The sequence below is a fragment of the Siniperca chuatsi genome, linkage group LG5, assembly GCF_020085105.1.
Source record: "Siniperca chuatsi isolate FFG_IHB_CAS linkage group LG5, ASM2008510v1, whole genome shotgun sequence".
In the NCBI taxonomy this organism is placed as follows: Eukaryota; Metazoa; Chordata; class Actinopteri; order Centrarchiformes; family Sinipercidae; genus Siniperca; species Siniperca chuatsi.
In genome coordinates, this window is record NC_058046.1 from 30,284,753 (window position 1) to 30,306,550 (window position 21,798).

Genomic DNA, 21,798 nt, shown 5'->3' on the forward strand with positions numbered 1-21,798 from the left:
CTGGCAACAGGAAGCAAGCCATGTGTGGCAAAAATCATACAAACTACATGAAATTTACATTGTGTAGTCTGCACTTGATATATGTTATCTTGTTATATGATATCTGTTGATGTGTCGAATGGGGTTGCCATGGCAGACGTGTGACGCCATGCCTAAAAGGAAGTGGGAATAACTCAGCACTGTTTCAACTGATCATCCTCAAACTTCATATGGTTATTGATGGACCACTCTTAGTAACACTTTTGTGACATTCATGAGTCATAGTCATTTTGCCAGTTCCTGGCAACAGGAAGCAAGCCACATGTAACAAACATCATCTGATCTACATGAAATTTAAGTTGTGTGGTCTACACTTGATATACGGCAACATCATGTATGATCAGTGCTTGTTTTCCACCGGCCTGGGGATATCTGCATGCCAATTAGGAGTTATAGTCATTGCGCCAGGAAGTAAGCCTTGTGTCGCAATAATCATTTGATTTATATTAAATTTTATACGTGTGGTGTACACTTGGATGGATAACATATAATTAGTAGTTGTTCTCTAGCGCCACATAGTGGACAAAGGAAGTGGCATTCAACTCTTTCGAGTGGCATCCAAAACACTGGAAGATTCAGAACCACGTCGGCCGACCTCTGGCAACGGCTCTGGAATGTGGCGCGCCATGACGTGGAGGTGCGAGGGGCCACTCATCGCTGTAATGCAACGAATTGTTATCTCCCCACCCCCAAATAAATCACATTTGAGGGCCTAAAGGTGCTCACAAAACTTTGCACACATGTCAGAAGTGGCAAAGATTTACATCTGATATGGGTCTTGGGCATGGGTGTGGCAAAATGGATCGCTAGCGACCCCTACAGAGCGGCCCCATTTCACCCAAATATACGAAATTTGGGAGGCACATGTATCATGTGCCCTAGAGTGGAGGAGGTGTGATTGCCAGTCCGAACTGTGTGGGGTCTGTTTGTGAGGAAGTCCAATAACCAGTTGAGTGTAGTACTCAAGCCCAGAGTGCTAAGTTTGCCAATCAGTTTCATGGAGGAGATTGTGTTGAATGCTGACCTGAAATCAACAAATGGCATTTCAATGTAGGTGTTGCTATTTTCAAGGTGTGTGAAGAATGAGTGGAGGGCAGTATAGATAGCATTCTCTGTGGATCTGTTGGTTCTGTATGCAAACTGGTTAGGGTCCAGGCTAGCTGGGATGTTGTTTTTGATGAGCTGGAAGACCAGTTTATCAAAGCCACAGGACGGTAGTCGTTTAGTAGTCACTGCAGACCTTTTTGGTACAGGCAGAGTAGACTTCACTGCTGACTCTTTATTGAGGAGATCTAAGCGAGCATAAAATGTGTTAAACTCATCTGGCGCCATTGCCTCACACATGATGACCAGCACTCCTACTTTTGTAGCCTGTGACCCCCGTCCCTTCTCTCTCTCTCTCAAAACCTCTCTCTCTCTCTCTTTCTCTCTCTCTCTCTCAAAACCTAACACGACAGTGGTGGATGGCCGCCCACCATTGAGTCCTGTCCAAGGTTTCTGCCCTCTTAAAGGAAGTTTTTCCTTGCTACTGTCGCCAAATGCTTGCTCATGGTGGGATTTGTTGGGTCTCTGTAATTAATATTATAAAGAGTATGGTCTAGATCTGCTCTATAGGAAAAGCGCAATGAGATAACTTCTGTTATGAATTGGCGCTATATAAATAAAATGTAATTTAATTGATTGTCTGGATTGCTTGCCACATATCTTTGGTGTTGTTGAGGTCTCTCTTCGGTCTCTCTTCGGTCTCTCTTTGGTCTCTCTTTGGTCTCTCCTGATGTCTCCGCTTTGCCTGCTTGATGTCAGCTTTCAGTCTCACTCTAGCGGTATTGTATGCTTCCCTGTCACCTTACTGAAAGGCAGCTTTTTTGGCACTGGATAAGGCCCTCACCTCTCCATTCATTCAGGCCTTTTGGTTGTGGAATGATTTTATTGTCTTTGTGATCATCACATCATCAACACATTTGCTGATGTATGATGTCACTGTTGATGTATATTCCTCAGTCTGTGCACTCAAAACAGTTCTATACAGCTGCTGTAGTTTCATCTGTCCACACTTAAACAGTTTTTTGTGATGTTTGACCCTTTTAAGTAGCTGGGTGTAAGTAGGCAGGAGAAATATGGTCTAATTGACCAAAATGGGGGCAGGGGAGGGCTTTGGTAGCTGCCAGAAATGTTCATGTAAACATGATCCAGGCCCTGGTGGGGGTGTGGACATGCTGGTGAAATTTAGGTAAAACACTTTAGGTCTGTTTGATTAAAATCACCAGCTACAATAAAAATACCATCCGGTTGTTTTGTCATGTGACTGCTGATGACCATATACAATTCCTGTAGTGCATTTTTTGAATTTGCGTCTGGCAGAACGTAAACAGCAGCTACAAAACAACCGGTGAACTCTCTGGGCAGATAATATGGTCAACATCTTAACATTAAAAGCTCGACATCTGGGGAACATTGTCCATCAACTTTGACTACATTTGAGTCCGTCTCCCCTCTTCTTGTGTTCTGTCAGCGCGGAACATGGTCCGCCTGTCGAGTGCAATAGCTTGATCTGGGATTTTGTGATGAAGGGAGGTCTATGTAAAAATGTGGGCATTTTTACAGTCTCTGCTTTCCCGTTGCTGAGTTAGCCGAGTCTTATTTCATCCATTTCATTTTCCTGCGACCGGGTATTAGCCAGAAGTAGGCGGGGTAGTGGAATAACCTTAGGTCCAAGCTGGGTTAGCTTAGCTCTTATCCCATTTCCCTCCCCCCTCTCCCTAAAGCGATTGCACATTTACGGTTTACTTTTGGGTAATTTAATCTGATAACAGTCCATCATATTTTATAAGATGATAATATGTTTTGTGTGTAAAATTTGAATCTGCTAAATAACTAGTAAGTATAGCTGTTAAATAAAGGTAATGGGGTAAAAAGTACAATATTTCATTCTGAAATGCAGTAGAGCAGAAGTATAAAGCAGCATAAAATGGAAATAATCAATTAAGTAAGAAGTTGAAGTTGTTCTTGACAGTCTCTATCTGTGGGCTGTTTGAACCAGACTCTTGCCCAGTCTCATTGTCTTTTTTACAAAGTGAAATGCATATGTTGCATTGCCAAATGAAGGTGACTTATGGTCCAGGATATAGCCATCAAAACAACCAACTGGCAACACTCTCCATGCTTTTGTTATCCACTCTGATCCTGGCCTCATGTTTAAGAGATGGTACGAATTAGTTAAGAATTAGTGAGTAGGAGGAACACAGATTTCTGTAATGTTCCTACTGCTCTGCCAGATAGTCAGTGTTCAGCAAGCCTTCAATTAGATCTGGCCTCAAGAGGACTGCTGCCTCATTATAACAGGAAGCAGAAACAAGCTCTAGTAAACAGTGGAACATCCGCAAACTCTCAGCACAGCTGTTCTGTTGCATAGATACTTTGTTAATTTAATTTGAATTTCTGTAAATACTTGGATGTCAGCCATGGGGTTAACACACACTGTAAGGAAGGTCATTTGTATCCACATTCTGCCAAAAAACTGTGGAAGATGTTGAGCATGAAAGTTCATTCTTGACAAGTGTAACAAAAATGTTTAACTCAAGGTTTATTTACTAGCTTTTGCAGAAGCTTTCTACCGCATCTTGCAGTCTTCCTCAATGGGTGTCATCCATTTCTCAATTGTCATGGAGATAGCTCAGTTGTCATTATGTGACCTAAGTATAAAATTTTAATCACGTGATAACAGATAGTCCTATATAAGGGGAGATCATAACCCCTGTCTCTGTTAAAATTTGATCTTTGTAAGATGTGTTTTTGGAACAGTTGAAGTCAAGTCCATATACTTAGGGTGTCTACAGCTGTACATTCTCTCATTGAAGTTCAATAGTTACCCACTGATTCTAATAAACTGTTCTCTGAAATCCAAATGACACTGCAGATTTCAGACACATAGCCCAACACCATCCTGGGTTTCAGACTGATTTAAACTTATATTTGGATTTTAGTTTCATTAGTAAAGCATGAAAGGCCCCCAAACCTATTTTCTCAGTCAGCTTCTTACTGTGAGCCACAAGGTCCTACATGAACGCACAGTTTTCTGCCCAAGTTTTAGGAATTTCACATGAGAAAATTTTTGTTTTTTTGCATTTTTATCTGTGCTCTTCATACTGATTGGAAGTGGGTGGGCTATGTTGGGAGAAGATGTACTTCTAACTACTAATCTGAATTAAGCAACTTTGAATCAAAATCTGTTCGCAGTTGGATGGTTGTTGCTTATATTGCTAGGCTACTGTCAATCAAATGTGATCAAACCACACCCACACAGTGCTGATGAAGCTGATTAGTCTTTGAGTATTAAATTGGTAATAAATGATACCTAAGAATGTTTTTTTTTCAAACTTTAACATTAATTGTTGCTTATTTAATCATGAATATTTAATGTTGTAGAGAAATATTTGAGATTTGAAACAAAGTTTTCAGGGGCTCTAAGTAACACTCTGATAAAGTAACATTAAACAAGGTTAGCCAACCAAGTAAATTTAGCTTCAAGCACAATTTTGCACATTTTCAATTCAGCTTCTCTTGAGTCTACATTATCTGACTTTTTCTGCAAGAGGCATTAATGTAACATCAGTCAGATGTAATTAAACTATCATTTCACTCTAAAAAAACAGAACAGAATTCAACCTTGTCCGTTTAATGTTGTTGAAGCTGAATTGCAGACCTGCAAAATGCTGCCAACCCTTATTCTCTTCAATCAAAGATTCTCTTTCTCTCTGTCTGTCTGTGTTTTTATGTGTATCAGGAGCGCAACTGGTGAGGCCTGGCACGAGATCATGTTATCATGTTTGAGTCACCGAGCCTGTGACGAGCGATCAGGGTCCCATGGAAAAGAGTGTGGCAGTGATTTTGCCTACTTCTACTTTGTCTCCTTTATCTTCCTCTGCTCTTTCCTGGTCAGTACTGAAACACACCTAAATGTAGCCACTGTAACTGTTGGCATGTGATTTATTTTGTCAAATGTGACTGCTGGGTCACATTGGCCTTGTCTGAAGCTCTGGTCACACCAGAAAGTAGCACAGTGAAATTCTTCCAAATGTCCTCAAAAAATAGGTGGTGCTAGAAGCTTAGAGACATAGTGACTTCCAAAGCTAATTGGTGAACTACTGTAACTAGCCAGCTAACCACTAACAAGCTAGCCAGCCAGGAACCTGCTAGTGCTAATCAGTCACAATAGCTCTTCAAGCTACCTGGCTCACTTAGCCAGCCCTGAGAGTTAGCTGGCTTACTAAAGCTTGATTGCTAGTTTATTCAGTTTATAGAAGTGACATTGGTATTAACTCCTCTTATTTCAAAACCATGCCTCTCAGTTTATACTCCGATAGAGCAGGGTTTGCTCTTTCGTTTGATCACAAGTGGATGGTGCAACACAACTAAAATGCTATCATACTATAGCTGACATTCGGCTCTCAGTTCCCTCTAAGGTCAGCACTGACACGACGGTTGCTATTGGTCAGCGGCACAAATTGGCATGTCAGCGTTCACCAAAGTTGAACTTGACATAAAAGTGCAGATTTGCTTCACCTCTACAAGCGGCTCGGCTGATCATGCCAGTGCCATTGACATTAATTGATTATGCTCCAAACTTTCAAAATGTTTTAAATGCTGGTGCAACCAGGCCAAAACACAGGTGTAAACTCAACCTAATGTCTGTGTTCCAGATGCTGAACCTGTTTGTGGCTGTCATAATGGATAACTTTGAGTACCTAACCAGAGACTCCTCCATCCTGGGGCCTCATCACCTCGATGAGTTCATCCGGGTTTGGGCCGACTATGACCCAGCTGCATGGTATGTTCAAGCCTCCCTCTAGGCCCCAGGGAATAGCATTCAAAGTAAAGTGAAGGGAATCAACACCCTAACTTTACTACTCTCTTCCCCGTTTCTAACTGAGGTGACTGATTGAGGCCTCATACACAGGCCTTGTTCCTATACCTTGTTGTATGCAGTCAGCCACTGATGATCATTGTTTTATTTTAAGCTGTCCTGAACATTTGTTTATTTATGTGCTTGTTCTTTTCCACAGCGGACGGATTTCCTATAAGGATATGTACAATTTGTTACGCGTTATCTCACCCCCCCTTGGCTTAGGGAAGAACTGCCCTAATAGGGTTGCATACAAGGTTTGCAAATACCAGACATTTCCGTCACTAGGGTGCTTTGTGTACCTCTATGCCAAGAGACTTTTAACTGAATGGCTGTGCACCAATGAAATCGCCTTTACACTAGCACCCGCCCCTCCAAACTGACTGGCTTTGATTGATGATGCCAGAGTGGACACAAAGCTTTCAAAGCCATTGTGTCCCAACATGGCGCCTGCCATGCCTACTTTCTCCTGTCTGTCGTGTTTAGACAGCAGACATGTTTTACTTCACATTTCTATCAGATTAAACCCTCAAAAGTCTTGAAAGAAATTTGATCACTACATTCAGTTCTTCAAAACATCTGAATCAGATCAAAAGCCTTATAAAGAATGTGATAGGATCTTTTTATAAAGACGTGAAAGCCCCAAACCAAAGTTCAGGCTGGCATTGAAACCTTTGTCTCCGTGCACCCTGGTTGAAATACCAGTGGGATGTCTGCTAGCATGCAGAGGCAGACATCCCCATTACACTGCTGTCATTTCTCTTCCCTCCCATCAGCATCCTGTGTGTTTGGTCAACCCATCATCCCTTCTTCTCTCCCCTCCTCCCTTCTCCTATCAAACTCACTCTTTACATCCCATGTTTCCTGTCAGGGATCCTGAGTTCCACAGCGATGCATCCCCGTGCCCCGACACAACGGCCGGTGATGACATCCACCTTACATCTCACTCTAGGAAATCTATTAACAACAGATTTCTGTTTTTCCTTTCCATTATTTTCTTGTTTTTTGATTTCCTCCCTTTGTTCCTCTCCTCCTTCTCTAACTCCCCTTCCTCCTTCACGTTTTGTTCATTTTTGATTTCCTGCCCTGTGAAGTGGCCGAATCAAGTACCTCGATATGTATCAGATGCTGCTCCACATGTCCCCACCCTTAGGTTTGGGAAAGAAATGTCCGCCAAGAGTCGCCTGCAAGGTAGACCCTCCTCTTCCTCCACCTTCTTCCCTGTGCTCGATAACCTGTCTCCCATTGGCGTGAACTCAAGCCAATGTCTGTGCTCTGCAGTGTTTCATTGTTTCTTTACTTTGTTTTGCTAGCACTCTGATATTTTTGGTGTATGCCCCTACTTCATCTTTACTGTCTTTACTGTTTCTTTGAGCATAGCTGCTTGTGTGGGCTAATGCCCATCACTAATGATAATAACATAGAGCTTAACTAAGAAGACTTAAAAGTCATGTTAATTAGGATATATTATGTTTATGGAGGAAATTTGCCTAGTTTGCCTAGTTGGGGTTTTATTCTGTGGAGCAGTGTGTGTGTGTGTGTGTGTCTCTGTGTGCATGCGTGCGCACAGGTGTGTGTGTGTAACTTCTGTTGCTTTTATGTGGGAGTAATACTTTCTATGTTTGCTTTTCACTTTGTGGTCCTGTCTTTACTGCCCATTTCCTCTCATTCTTTCTCTCATCTCATCTCAGTCCATTCACTATTGGAAATACTTGTGTGTGTGTGTGTGTGTGTGTGTGTGTGTCTGTGTGTGTGTGTTTGTGTGTGTGTGTGTGCTTGTGTTTGTTTGTGGTAGAATGTTAGTGCTGCACAGCATTGACAAAAATATGTCAATGTGATTTTTATTTTATTTTATTTTTTTTGCTGAATATTGATTGAGATAAATGAGAAATTTACCACATTTCCTCTTGATATTAACATGTGATCTGTATCTTGATATTTTATCAGAATCAGGAAAACTGCATGTTAACGCAAGTGTAAATGCTAACAGAACACATTGCAAACAGAATGCAATCATCATCATCAACCATCCAGCAACATCCGGCTCACATTGTTATCAGATCTCAACCAGGAGTAAATTACATTTGTACAGTATCATCACACAACAACAACAAGTTGAAAGGGTCACCTAACTCCACCTCTTCCTGCCATCTCAAGCTTCCCATCAGACAGATACAGGCTACTTCTTCCTCAGGAAATGAAAAATTAGTAGAGTTCATACAGCAGTATCATCTTGGGAGGGAAAGCTATAACGTGCAAGACGAGGGTCACATGACTGACAGGAAAAGTTGAGCTAGCAGCAGTCCTAGCAAGCTTCTCCACTGGCTCCAATTAGCTTCTTACAGTATAGGTAATATTAACCTAGTTAGCAAGGCCACAGAAAAGTAGCCTAGAGATGCCTTCTTTGGAAGTATTATGTAAATGCCCGTTTCATCCCAATTAAAGCTCACCTGTTGCATATGCCAAAAAAGTTTGCCAGGCTTCCTTGGGCTTCGACTTTTTGGGACCATATAGTATGACCATTAGAGTGCCATGAAAATAATGCAATGAATAATACATTCTGATATTACAAAGAGTCATTTGTTTTTGACATTCAGAAAAATACATCATCGTCCAAACTTTCTTTTTGTAATGATTGTATATGGAAATTAATATTTTTCGGCCAGTGTTATGCGCTGCTCTGGGGGGGTTTAATGCCTTCAGCTGTCTCCCTCTGTCACGTGACCTTGTTGACCACATTGTTTGTTTAGATCCACCTGGTTTGTTGACAAGTCCACCAGCTCTTCCTACCTAATAATGCATGTTGAGATCTATTCACATTGTAAGCAAAATCGAGATGATAATACCAGGTATAAATGATCACATAACAAATACAGTTGCATATTTCATGTTTATACCAGGTTTAAAAAGGGGTCGTATGAAGTATAAAGGCTATAAAAATGTTTACAAATAAGACCTGGTTAAGATTTTCTGGTTAAGTAAAATATGAGATCTCATTCACCCTGAATTTTTAGACAAGCATTCTGTCTAAACCAGTTACTGTACTTGTGTTTTGAAATTACTAGCTATCAGTATTGCTGTCTTTCTAATTGATTGTGCAGCCTGTGGTTGTGTGTATGTGTAGGTGAGTGTGTGACCACATGCAAATTAGCATGGTTGTACATGTATGTATGTGTGTGTGTGTGTGTGTGTGTGTGTGTGTGTGTGTGTGTGTGTGTGTGTGTGTTTGCCCCTCAGCTCTCCATCCCCGTCTCCTTCTGACTCTGGTCTTACTTTCTGCACTGCCACTGATGGCACATGTAGATGAATGCTTTTTGTGTTCAGGGGAGCTCAACTCTTATAGCAACAATCCCACAGCATTCTGTATGCACCGAGTGGTGCCAGTACTCCTTTATGAACCAAGTCTTCCTGCTAAGGCTGCAAGCTTGGTGGAATGGACACTCTGTATTTCTAGCTGCCACTATACATGTAGCGCATACTCAACCTCCTCAACTCCAAAGTTGATGATTGCTAGGATGGCAACCACAGAGTCGAGCTCCTGCGACTGTCGAGGCACCTTCATGGTTATGTGTTACATGCCTTCTCATACCCTTTTTTTGGTCAGTGTCAGTCTTGCACCAGTGCACTTTGACTTGCAGTGTAGTGCATACTGTAGCCAATAGCAGCGAATGTGAATGTCTAGTTTGTCTCCTCTGTATGTACTTGTGGAAAAGGCTTTTTGTGTGCTGAACTGAGTCTCCATAATATTTTACCAATATGGCCAAACAAGAAAATTTGGCAAAGCACCTTTAAAATCCTTTTTGCTAAGAGAGTGAATCCATGGAGGGTATTGGATCACAGCAGCACACAGATTGATTTCTCTTGGTGAATTGAATGTGATCAGGCTATTTGCTATCACTCAGTGACCTAATGTCTCTCTGTTACCACTCATCTCCTCTCCTTAGCGCCTTGTCAAAATGAACATGCCCATCGCTGATGACAACACTGTCCACTTCACCTCCACCCTGATGGCCCTGATTCGCACTGCCCTGGAGATCAAACTGGCCTCAGGTCAGAGAAACACACATCATTAGAATAGAAGATCTAATGAGAATAAAATATACACATTGAAATTGAAATTTTACACTTTTTAATATGAAATGTTCAAACTGAATATTGTATGCAAAATTTTAAATTGTATTTCCCACATTGAAATTGAATCTAATGGTTTGAAAATGAATTTAACTTGTATAGCTTCATATTGTATTATTTAAATTTCAGTGGTGTTCCAAATTCAGTTTGGAATTCAATTTTAAAATTCAGTTTTCAAATTCAGTTTCTCAAAATTCAGTTTCAACTTCCTCAGACTGCAAGGCAGTGAAACCTAGAAAATACAGCTAATGATTAGGGTACTGTCAGGCCCAAACATCTCACAAAGTGGCAAGTTTGTTTGTTTGTTTATTTATTTATTTAGTCTGTTTCTCTTTATCTTTGTCTCTTTCATATTTAGAATTAACATGAGGCGATGATTTAAAAGAAAAACGTGAATGGTCAGCTCTGCTTTGAGCGGTAATCTGTCCTGATCAATGTGTCAGCACCATGGATAGCGTCATTTTCTGTCTCCTCTACCCCCTTCGGCCAGTGACGCTTATCCATTGTCACATTCATTGCAGAGCTGACCAAGATATGCCCCAATTTTAGGACTTTAATGCATTCACTTTTTTGTTTACTTTTTTTCCTCAATCTTCTTTTTCACTTGATTGAATTACCTTTTTTCAACTTTATTTAGCTTTATCCTGTATTTTCCTAGTTAGTTTGTATTTCCATGTTTACACATTTATTCAGTTTTTCAGCATAAATTTGCAGACAGTTTTAGGCATAGAATGAATAATTCAGAATAAAGACAGCATAAAGGCAAGTTTAAGTGGGAGTAATGGAAGAAATAGGCTGATTAGAGTTTCTGTGCAAGGGAAATTATTTGTATGATATGCAAATATCATAGCTTACCTGCGCTTGAGGACTCCGATGCATCATTCAACAACTGACCTAGTGGAGGCATGGATGGTGTTATACTGTCGTTCTTGCTCAGTACTCGGAGTGATATCAGTGTTATCAGCCAGTGTTTCAATAGGTAGCCACTGTGGGTAGATCCGGCCATCTTGCCACCAAATTAAATATGTTATAATTGGCGTCGCAAGCAATCCGAACATTGACTGTAGCAACACTGATACTAAATTCAATGCTACTGCCACACACTACAGTGATCTCGGTTTACATGTCACCAGACCTAAGTAAGGCTTTATTTCAGCATGTGCGCTAGATAAAAAACAGTGCTAATACACTTACCTGTGAGTTGTGAGGTGCAGCAGGTCTTTTGTCAGCCATGACAAAATGGGAGAGACTACACAGCTACCTACGTGGCCTACATACCCAGAAATCCTTGGGGTATGAAGAAGTCCTGTAAAAGGAGTTGGATTGAATCAGAGCACTTCTATTCTAGTCTAGAGTCCCCCGGATGAGTGCCTCTGAGTTGAAACAGAATTTTGAATTTTGCATACAACATTCAGTTTTAACATTTCAAATTCAAAACTCTTAAATTCAGATTCAATTTGTGCTAGTGCTAAAATAACTCCATATAGACTAATGTAAAGGCTTTCTTTCTGGTTTTCCATCGTAAGAAAAGGTGATAATACAAGGTGTATTATCACCTTGGTCACGCCTATCACATGCTAATCAGGCACTTAACAGTGATGAAGTAGATGCAGCCAGAGAACAATAGGCCTGATTACTGATTACTGGGCCATCTTGAAACTATTAGGTCAGTTTCAGGTGAAACTAGCTATAACAGATACTCAGGCAGATTCCTTCTTGAGGGCAGGGCTTATGTAACTCAGAGTAGCTTAAATTTCCAGTTCCCGTCCAATTTTTTCACAATTGAGAATGACTTCTGGATGGGAGCCGAAACGTCTTGATTCTGAAAACAGTGTCCAGATGACTACGACTGAAACCTTTTCTACGATAGAACACTCCTGGACGAATGAGGGATTACACCGTCTAATACTATATGAATAATGTTAACCTTGCCTCGCCTCGAGTAACATTAAATTGAAGTGAATATACATGTACATTACTTAGCATGGTAAATGACACTGGAAGTGGTGACTATAAGGCACCATAAGAGGATTAGAAACACATTGTAAGTGCATGATAATTATTATAATGAGAAAATGATCTGGATTTTGCCTAAGATAGTTTGTCTAGGATGTTGGCTAGTAATCTGGGTGGAGATAGCATTAAAGACCCTTGGAAAGTGAACAACAGAACTAGGTTTTTGGCTTGTTTAACTTAAGTTTCTGTTAGCCAAGTCTCTTGTTTTGACTTGTTGTGACTAATCAATTTGTTCATGACTTGAAGGTGGAGGGGAAAAAACACTATAAAATCAATTACAGGGAACAAGCCAGTGAGAGTTGTGTTGAGTGTGAGCCCAGCCCATGCTGAAAGATAGCAGGTCAAATGGTTACCCTTGATGGTCGTACTACTACAACTCAGAATATTTACTACCACTTATAATAGTAATAATAGTAATAATAAAGATATTTGTTTAGAACTTTTCTAAACATAGTTAATAAGTGCTTAAACAAAGAATATGAGAGACAGTAATAAAATTATAAAATATAACAATTAAAATACGGATGATACAATAATACAGTATTGCCTGTAGAAGATATAATGTCATACAAATCAGTTAAAAGACATTTAAAATACAATACAGAAGTAGCGATGATAAATGTGAGCGGTAGTTTTCAATTTCAGAGTTTCGGTGCCATGACAGCAAATACACTGTAACCCACTGTAACAAATCTAGACCTACAAATGCAATGCATTTAAAATGCATCCAAATAACAGATACAATAAAAGCAAATGACAGATGAAAAATGTCATAAAATGATGTCTTCAAATGCCAAAACCCACCTCACTCTTATGTTATGTAAAATGCCACCTTTATTTGCCAGCCAGTCCCAACCAGAGTGACAGATGTATTTATTGTTCTCAGAGCTGGAAATTAACAAATCTGGCTCCCAGTTGGACTCATTAGACGGCTTTATGCTGTTCTGGGCATGTCTGCTGTATTCTCTCTCCTGGCTTCACTGCCATAAAAGAGATTAAAAGTCTCTCTATCTTTCTGTGGATTTCCAGGCATGGTAGCCCAGCGATTATGTGACGCTGAGTTAAAGAAGGAGTTGTCCACAGTGTGGCCCAACCTCTCTCAAAAGACCATGGATCTGTTGGTGACGCCACATAAACGTAAGGATTTCACCATTATCAACATGTTGAACTAGGCCACGCTGTGTTACACAATCACCTAAATGTCTCTATCTCCTTGTCACAACCTGGCTCTTGAGGCCATGACAAAGTGGGAGACGCACCGTTTCAAAGATTAGATAAAGTAATTTATTAAATAAAAGTAACTCACATAACAGAACATCAAAAAGCATGGGAAGTGTACATCAGTACAGTACAGTAGTGTAGGCTGTGCATGGGGGATGAGAATGGTGTGTGAATGTTGTAAAGTGCATGAAATAAACAAAAGCGAACCGAGGAGGAACTAACGGTGCCACATAACCAAAGGGGTGCCTGCAGGGAGAGAGAGGGTGAGTATGAGTTACAGAGCCTAGATTTTATAGGCAACGTACCGAAATTAGTCATAAGAACACTGCTGAACAGGCAACAGCAGGGGTTGCCACACTCCTAAAGAGAAGTTCTTTATAATGTAGGATAACACATAAACTATATGTGGGGACATTTTAATCATGGCACTGATTTTACAGTGTGTTTACAGCTTTTGAGAAAATCCTTCACTACAAATAATGTCTTTTCTTCACCGAACTCTAACTCACTAACTAAACAAAGACAGATAACCTCAATCAGAAAAAGAAAAATCCTGTTTTCTAATCATATTAAATGATTGTGACAACTATCACAGTAGTGCCAAGATACAATAGAGAGCTGAAGTCAAGCCCCTGTAGTTTCTGTAGCTCAGTGCAATCTTTCATTTAGCATTTCTTTCATCTGTCTTTCTGAATAGATGAAGCGTGTTCCTGGGGTTTACTGTCCATGTACTAAGACAAATTGGCATCTACTACAGAAGCTGCTATTAGAAATTGAAACCTTCGTGATTTTAACAAAGTTAAACAACGATTACTTTGTGAGCGCAGAAAAAACTACAGCTGCCATGAAAATTTAACATCGCAACAGCGTGGGTACTTACGTCACTGTAACTTGGTTTCATCCCAACTTTTTGCGCTGTTAAGGTGTTATGTCTGCTGTCTAAAACTTTCTACAGCATTCACTCCTCTCTGTCCTGCTGTTTGTACAGATGTGATCTATCCACTGCCCCTTGAATCATCCATGTACTTGCCTCTTTTATCGAGCTGTGATGTTTAGCCCACAGAGGACTAGGGCTTATGGGAAACGGTGTTCATTAAAAGGTTGCTAAAAACAGAAATATTGAATAAATAATTAGATATATAATTAGATCATTTTTTATTTTTCCATGGCATGTATGCTACTTTCTACTTGCTAAAATCACCTCTACCTCCCCAAAGTCATGATGATTAGTAAATGTCCAAAATTTCAATTTACTGCTCACTATTGAGCCTGTGTTTTGGGGCTTTTGTGTCTTGTGCCATGTCACTCAAGCTTCAACACTCAGTTGTGGTGGTTGCCAAATCAGCTCACCTTGGGTTCCACTCAGAGCCTTACACCTTACACCAAAATTTTTTTCTTTCTCCAAAAAGTGTTGAGATGGTTACAAGTGTAAACCCAAACCCCAGGCTTACAAGACCCAAGTCCTTTCAGAAACCCACTGTATGAGTGACATCACATCACAGACACCATGCCCAGGTTTACTAGAGTCCATGCCAATACAGATTTTCATTTATGACTTAAAGATTTAGTATGTGTATGTACTGTGAGTGTGTGTGTATCTATGTATTTATTTAGCATTGCATTCTTATAACATTGTTGGACTCATGATCGACAGTAAAAAGAAAGTATCAAAATTGATGCAGCAAAACCAGAGATTACATTACATTACCCACACGTAACTTGGCCGCCAACAGTTTGGTCAGAGCTTTGGGTGTGTTATGCTAGTAGGTGCTAATGTACCCCCAAGAGATGAGGAAGGGGCTTCAGAGGTCTGGTAAACTCACTTCTTTTAACTCCACACACCCAGATTATTTTCATTTTCAAATTTGTAGTCTTCGGCCCCAACCAATGCTGACTGAAGTAACATCATGTGAGGACATTTATCAGACCTTACACAGCTTCCTCTGGAGCCACAAAAGGCTTCTTTCACATATGTAGTAGTACCCAACGCCTGTAAACAGATTGGCTGAAATGGAAAGAAAAAGATTGTATTTTCTACCTCTGTTTCTGTACAAAAGTTATCTAGGATCTGCTTTTAACCAACTTTAGAGACCACTGGAGCTCTCTGATAATATAAGATATATATATATATATATTATATATTATATAAGATAATAATATAAGAGCATTTTTTACATTTTTAAATGTGATAAATAGCTTTTATTCTTGTAGAAGTAAAAGTGAAGGATTTCTACCTTTAACAGTCTGATAAATTAAATTCATATCAATAGGGCGTTATAGGCATGGGAAACAGATGTTAACATTGCCAAAGCATGTGTGAAATAAAAACAAAAAAATGTGCTATTAGAATATGTACAGATAAGCATAAAACACTAATAATAATAATAATAAATATTGACTTGCAGTTAAAAACACTGATACTATACTAATAATACAGTAAGTGAAAACTACATAAACATTGCAACATTTTTTTATGAATGTGTGTGTGTGTGTGTGTGTGTGTGTGTGTGTAGGTCATTCATTGTCCCTTAGGTCATGGTATGTTGATACATATTGGGTAGCATGATATGCCCTGTCTCCTTCTCCTAGGAGTATTTTTAATTTTGAGAGGTCATTTAGCTCTTTGAAATCTGAGTTTACAGAGTTGAACTTGTTAAAGTAAATGTTTCTTATTTTATTGAATGTTGTAAATTGTAGGAGGAAGTGCATCTCTGTCTTAACCTCACCTGTCAAACAGTGACCACATATTCTGTTTTCTTTTGGATGCCAGGATTTTTTGTGTCTTCCTTTTTCGATTGCCAGTTTGTGGTCACTGAGCCTGTTATTGGTTAGGCTCTGTCTGTCTGACAGTAGAGAGATATTCTTCCAATTCTCTTTTTAGGGCCAGATAACATCAGAATGTTATCTTCTTTGGCTTTAACTTTCTTCATTCCAATGTTCCAAATAGGTTTCTTTATTATAATTTGGTTTGTGTTATTTTTTGTTTGGTGTACATGTTTGTTAATTAAAGTGTGAAGGGTATATACATGGTCGGTGGTGTGGTGTGTTGGGAGGAAGCCAATTTGATTTTTACACAAGAAAGAGTTTTCTTCAAGGAAATTTAGTATTCTTTTAGAATACTACAGAATAGAGCCCTTTGCACCAGATGTCCGGAAAACATCCTGATGGTAGTACAATACTGAGCAACTTCAACACTGCACCCTGCATCTTGGGTGCTGCATTTGAGCATTTCATTTTTAATGCTGTCTGGACCACAAGCTTTTCTTGGCTGGAGAGACATTATCTGTGTGGTCAATTCTTCCCAAGTAATTGGGAAATCAAGGGGGTTTTGGTTGTCTTTAATAGTTTATTCTAATTTTTGGAGTTTTTCTTTTATAATACATCGATCTGAATTAATTTGATTTATTGGTATGTCAGATATTATTATTATTATTATTATTATTATATATTGTACAGATTTTCAAAATTGTTTTCTCCAGATGTCACCATTTTGGATGGGTAGTGCTTGTGGTTGCTTTGTGTTGAAGTTGTTCCACATATCCCAGAAGGATATGTGGAACATATGTGGGTTTAATTTTGTTCTTTGTTCCTAATTGTACGTTTATATTTGTTTAAAATGTTATTGTACCTAATGCGTAAGACTGGGTTGTTTAGTTGGCAATGTTTTTCATCAAGTTTTTCTTGTCAGCGCTTTGCTTTTTAATTGGCTTACGTTTTTGTTTTATACGGTTAGCTTTAACAGCTGCCTTATGAAATATTATTTTGATATCATCAATAGCCTTTTTTACACCATCTCTGGTAGGGACATATTGATTTTGGTTAAATACCGATACTGATGGGCCTGGAAATAGGCAATTTCTGATTTCTGAATCAAAAATGTCTTGTTCAAAATAAGGAGAATCTACTGGGGGTATATAAATAGCACAGAGATACAGATCTCTATCACTTATGCCCAGTCTTTGATCTAATCTTAACCAAATGTGTGATTTACCCTGTTTAACTGGTAAGATCTGATGGCAAAGATCTCTACATACTGCCCCAGGCAGTGGTTGAACTAACTAAGTACATTTATTCAAGAAGTGTACTTAAGTACAAATTTGAGGTACTTGTACTCTTTTCTTTTCATGCTACTTTCTACTTCTACTCCACTACATTTCTCCACTGCAGGGAAATATTGCTTTGGTTTTTACTTTACTACAATTATTTGACAGCTTTAGTTACTAGTTACTTTACAAATTAATATTTTTGCATACAAAACATATGAAGAGTTTATATAAATACGTTTTATTAGGAATTAAACTACCCAACAGTTTATACAAGTACAGCTGAAACGATTAATCAACTGATCAATTAGTTGATTGACAGAAAATTAATTGGCAACTATATTGATAATCATAAAGTAAGTTTTCATGCAAAACATTTAATGGTTCCAACTTCAGAAATGTGAGGATTTTCTGATTTTCTTTTAATTTATTTGATTTAATTTATTTTTTAATAATTTTGAGGTTTATACTATTGCTTGGACAAAACAAGCATTGTGAAGGTGTCGCTTTGGGCTATGGGTAATTGTGACGGCATTTCTAACTATTTTCAGAATTTTTACAATTCAATCGATTAATGAAGAAAATAATCAGTAGATGAATCCATAATAAAGTTGCAGTCCTATACAAAATTGTTCAAAATGAGCTCCACCTCAACCAGCTACAAAAATATGTAGTTTTTACATTATTGCATGAGTAATAATAATCTAATGATATAATAGTATAACACAGTCACAGGGAACATTTTTCTGCATTACGTATTTTTACTCTGAATACTTTAAGTACATTTTCCTGATTATACTTACGTACTTTTACTGAAGTAACATCTTAAATGCAGGACTTTTACTTGTAACAGAGTATTTTTAGAGTGTGGTATTAGTACTTTTACTTAAGTAAAGGATCTGAATACTTGTGACCACCACTGGCCCCAGGTGAGTACATGTATGTTAGTGTGTGAGCACCTGTGTGTATGTGTCCATCGACATGAGTGCATGCAAAAGACAAGACTTAAGCTGTGTTCAGACTACCAGCGACAAAGCATCAGGCATCAAGTAATTGTTGATGGAAGCCTGTGACATAAAGCTACAAACTGACCCAACACTTGTCACTGGGTGACGGGCTACAAATCAAAGTTGAGCTGGCCTCAACTTTTTTCAGCGCTCCAATGACACGGTGAAGTGTCCACCAATTATATGTTTTTGTTTCCCCGGTCCCATTCTCTGTCCTCGTAAAAAACGTATTCTTGCTGTTAGCCAGTTCCCAGTGCTATTTAACCCTACCCTTTTTTATCGCAACATTAACAAAAATAAATGTACCTTGGCAGAGGCTGGCTACGAGAGCACCAGGTACATTTTTAAATGCACATTTTAAATGCACAATGGCTAGCTGTGGTACTGTGTTATTTAGCTAAGTTAGTTGATGCTATGCTATGCCAACAAGCGATTGAGCAACACTTCAACGGCGACTCTGCAACTTTGCAGCTGGCCACGTTTGCCCTTTTTGTTGCTTTGGCGCCAGTAGTCTGAACACAGCATTACTGTGCAGTTGTGAGCTTTGCTTTTGCTGCCACCTTTTGGTAAGAAATGTGTTTACCACCTAAATACACAAAGGCATTTCTAGTCAGTTCTGTCAAGATGCTTGTTTTGTTTACTTTAAAAATCCATTTTAATCACATACTTTGAATTTATCAAATTACTCACTGTAAGAAGTTCCTTTTCTTTAAACTAAACCATTAGGGAGACAAGCAGGCTAATAGGATGGGAAGAATGAGTCAGCAGAATTTCTTCTCCTCTCCAGTACTTTCCTCCTTCCTAACATCATTTCCTCACCTCCTCAGCCAATGAACTGACGGTAGGGAAGGTTTATGCGGCCCTGATGATCTTCGACTACTATAAGCAGAATCGATCAAGGAGGCTGCAACAGCAGCAACAGAGCGCATCAGGTTCCCAGGTATAGCATCTACACCACACATGCCTGCACACTCACACTACACACTACACACATACACACAGACATGCACTGAAGTACACAAACATTGGATGCAGTAGTGCAAACCTGTGTGCATGCGCTCACATATATTATGCTTGCACACACTGATACACACTTTAACTGTATGCCTGCATGCATTCACACATGCAAAGAAGATGCTTTTGTATCCACTAGCCATTCACAAAATCTAACAACTGCTTTCCCAATTTAATGTTTTCAGTGTAAAAGCACCCATTCATTGATTACCTGCTAAAGTAGCTTGTAATAAAAGCACATGTACTAGCCACAGCCAAAGATGAACCTGCATTTGGCTGCTGGCTGGTTGATTTGCAACCTTGCACATCTACTGTACAGGTGCATGTTTGTTTCTGCACACACAGATACACACAGATGTACTACATACAAGCATGACTGCTAGAAATGAATATTCTGGCCCAAGTCTCCACATCTGGGTGGCACTGAGCCCCAACTGTCAGACCTGGTACCAACAATATTCTGCCTGCTGCCTCAGAATGTCTTCAGCATGTTGCCATCCGTCTCTCCTCCACAGTGCAAGGTCGGGGCTCTGTTTAAGCCATTGCTGCCTCTGACTCACATGCAGGAGAAAGATCTGCCTATGATGTTAAACAGTGTGGAGCCTCCCAGCATGCTTCAGCCCCAGCCTAAATCCCATGCCAAGTCCCAGCGACAGACCAGACCTAGCTCCACCTTCCTCAACAATGGAGGCACGCTGTAAGTTCAACACTTCAGGAACTAAAACCTAAGTTACCACATCAAGACTAAAACCTACATCCAGAATAAAAAGCAAGTGTGACTTCAACATCAACATCTTAAATCAAGGTTACAGTAGGTTTAGGTGTAGTTTACTGCCTCCAGCATAAAAGTTAAGTACTGACTTACCATAAAAAAATAAAGACTAAGACTGAGGGCGCCAAATTTATTAAGAAAATGGCGTTGTGCATATGTGCACTGGTTTTCATTGAGTTTGCAGTCGCAATCAGTGTGTTAGTCAGCACCTAAGACAGCAGCTGCTCTTTACACAGTCAGCTCCTGGACTGATCCTGGTACTGCCCTCCAGATGCACCTTGTAAGTAAAGGAAGGTGCAGTTCAGCAGTTCACCAAACTCAGAACGCAGACTGCAAAATATTTACTTGGCTGCGATTCAACTCCAACTGAGAAAAACTGTAAGGCTATTACTCAAAATATTACTCAGGGAAAAATGACATTATGTAGCATATGTCTAACTATTCTTTAGGAGGTAATAAACATGTTCATGGGAAAGTATAGTAAGACAACTCAAAGACACAAAATACCAAGCTTCTGCAAATGCTAGAGAGAGAGAAAGAGTGCAATCCCCCCTTTCAGACCACAAACAAATAAATGTGTTCTTTAAATTTTCAGGTCAAAAAGGGAACCCAGTAAGCTGTATAAATTAAATCCTACTTACAGATGGGCACAAGATAGTGGAGACAAATTCATCATGGCCTCAAACTCACCTGATCTGATGAATGACATATCAGTATATAACCAAAAACAATATGTCCCTATCAGAGATGATGTAAAAAGGCCATTGATGATATTAATGATATTTCATAAGGCAGCTATTAAAACTAACCTTTATAAAACAAAAACACAAGCCTGTTAAAAAGCAAACACCGACAAGACCATCAGAAAAGACCTGAGAAAAATAGCAAATGAAAAACATCGCCAACCAAACAACCCAGCCTTAAGCATTAGGTACAATGAGATTTTAAACAAATGTAAAAGTACAATTAGGAACAAAAAACTCAATTATACCCACATGAAACTTCACCAAAATCACTTCCGGGGTATGTGGAACAACTTCAACACAAAGCAACCATAAGCACTACCCATCCAAAATGGTGACATCTGGAGAGCACATTTTGAAAATCTGTACAAAGACATACCAATAAATCAAATTAATTCAGATCAGTGTATTATAATAGAAAAACTCCAAACATTAGAATAAACTATTAAAGACAACCAAACCCCCCTTGATTTCCCAATTACTTGGGAAGTATTGACCACACAGATAATGTCTCTCCAGCCAAGAAAAGCTTGTGGTCCAGACAGCATTAAAAATGAAATGCTCAAATGCAGCACCACAGAGATGCAGGGTGCAGTGTTGAAGTTGCTCAGTATCGTACTACAGTCAGCATGTTTTCCCGACATCTGGTGCAAAGGGCTCGTTTCTCCCATTCATAAGAAGGGGGACAAATCAGACCCTAGTAACTACCATGGCACCTGTGTCAACAGTTGTCTAGGTAGACTATTCTGTAGTATTCTAAATAAAAGAATACTAGATTCCCTTGAAGAACACCGCACCACCGACCATGTAAATACCCTTAACACTTTAATTAACAAACATGTACACCAAACAAAAAATGGCAAGATATTTGTTTGTTTTATTGACTTCAAGAAAGCCTTCGACTGTATTT

The 21,798-nt window shown here is 39.3% G+C and overlaps 1 protein-coding gene across 28 annotated transcripts in view; it reads left to right on the forward strand.

Annotated features, from left to right (window-relative positions):
* LOC122875719 (voltage-dependent N-type calcium channel subunit alpha-1B-like) overlaps nucleotides 1–21,798 on the forward strand; it is a 291,644-nt gene that overhangs the window by 231,742 nt on the left and 38,104 nt on the right. For 19 of the 28 annotated variants that reach the window (XM_044195131.1, XM_044195143.1, XM_044195132.1 and 16 more), the window contains 7 exons: nucleotides 4,823–4,973; nucleotides 5,739–5,866; nucleotides 7,036–7,132; nucleotides 9,886–9,991; nucleotides 13,118–13,225; nucleotides 19,187–19,299; nucleotides 19,889–20,070. In XM_044195131.1, the coding sequence (XP_044051066.1) occupies nucleotides 4,823–4,973; nucleotides 5,739–5,866; nucleotides 7,036–7,132; nucleotides 9,886–9,991; nucleotides 13,118–13,225; nucleotides 19,187–19,299; nucleotides 19,889–20,070 (885 nt within the window). Of the gene's footprint in view, nucleotides 1–4,822; nucleotides 4,974–5,738; nucleotides 5,867–6,101; nucleotides 6,199–7,035; nucleotides 7,133–9,885; nucleotides 9,992–13,117; nucleotides 13,226–19,186; nucleotides 19,300–19,888; nucleotides 20,071–21,798 lie in introns of all 28 variants that reach the window. The other 9 variants (XM_044195130.1, XM_044195133.1, XM_044195137.1 and 6 more) reach the window with 2 other exon arrangements.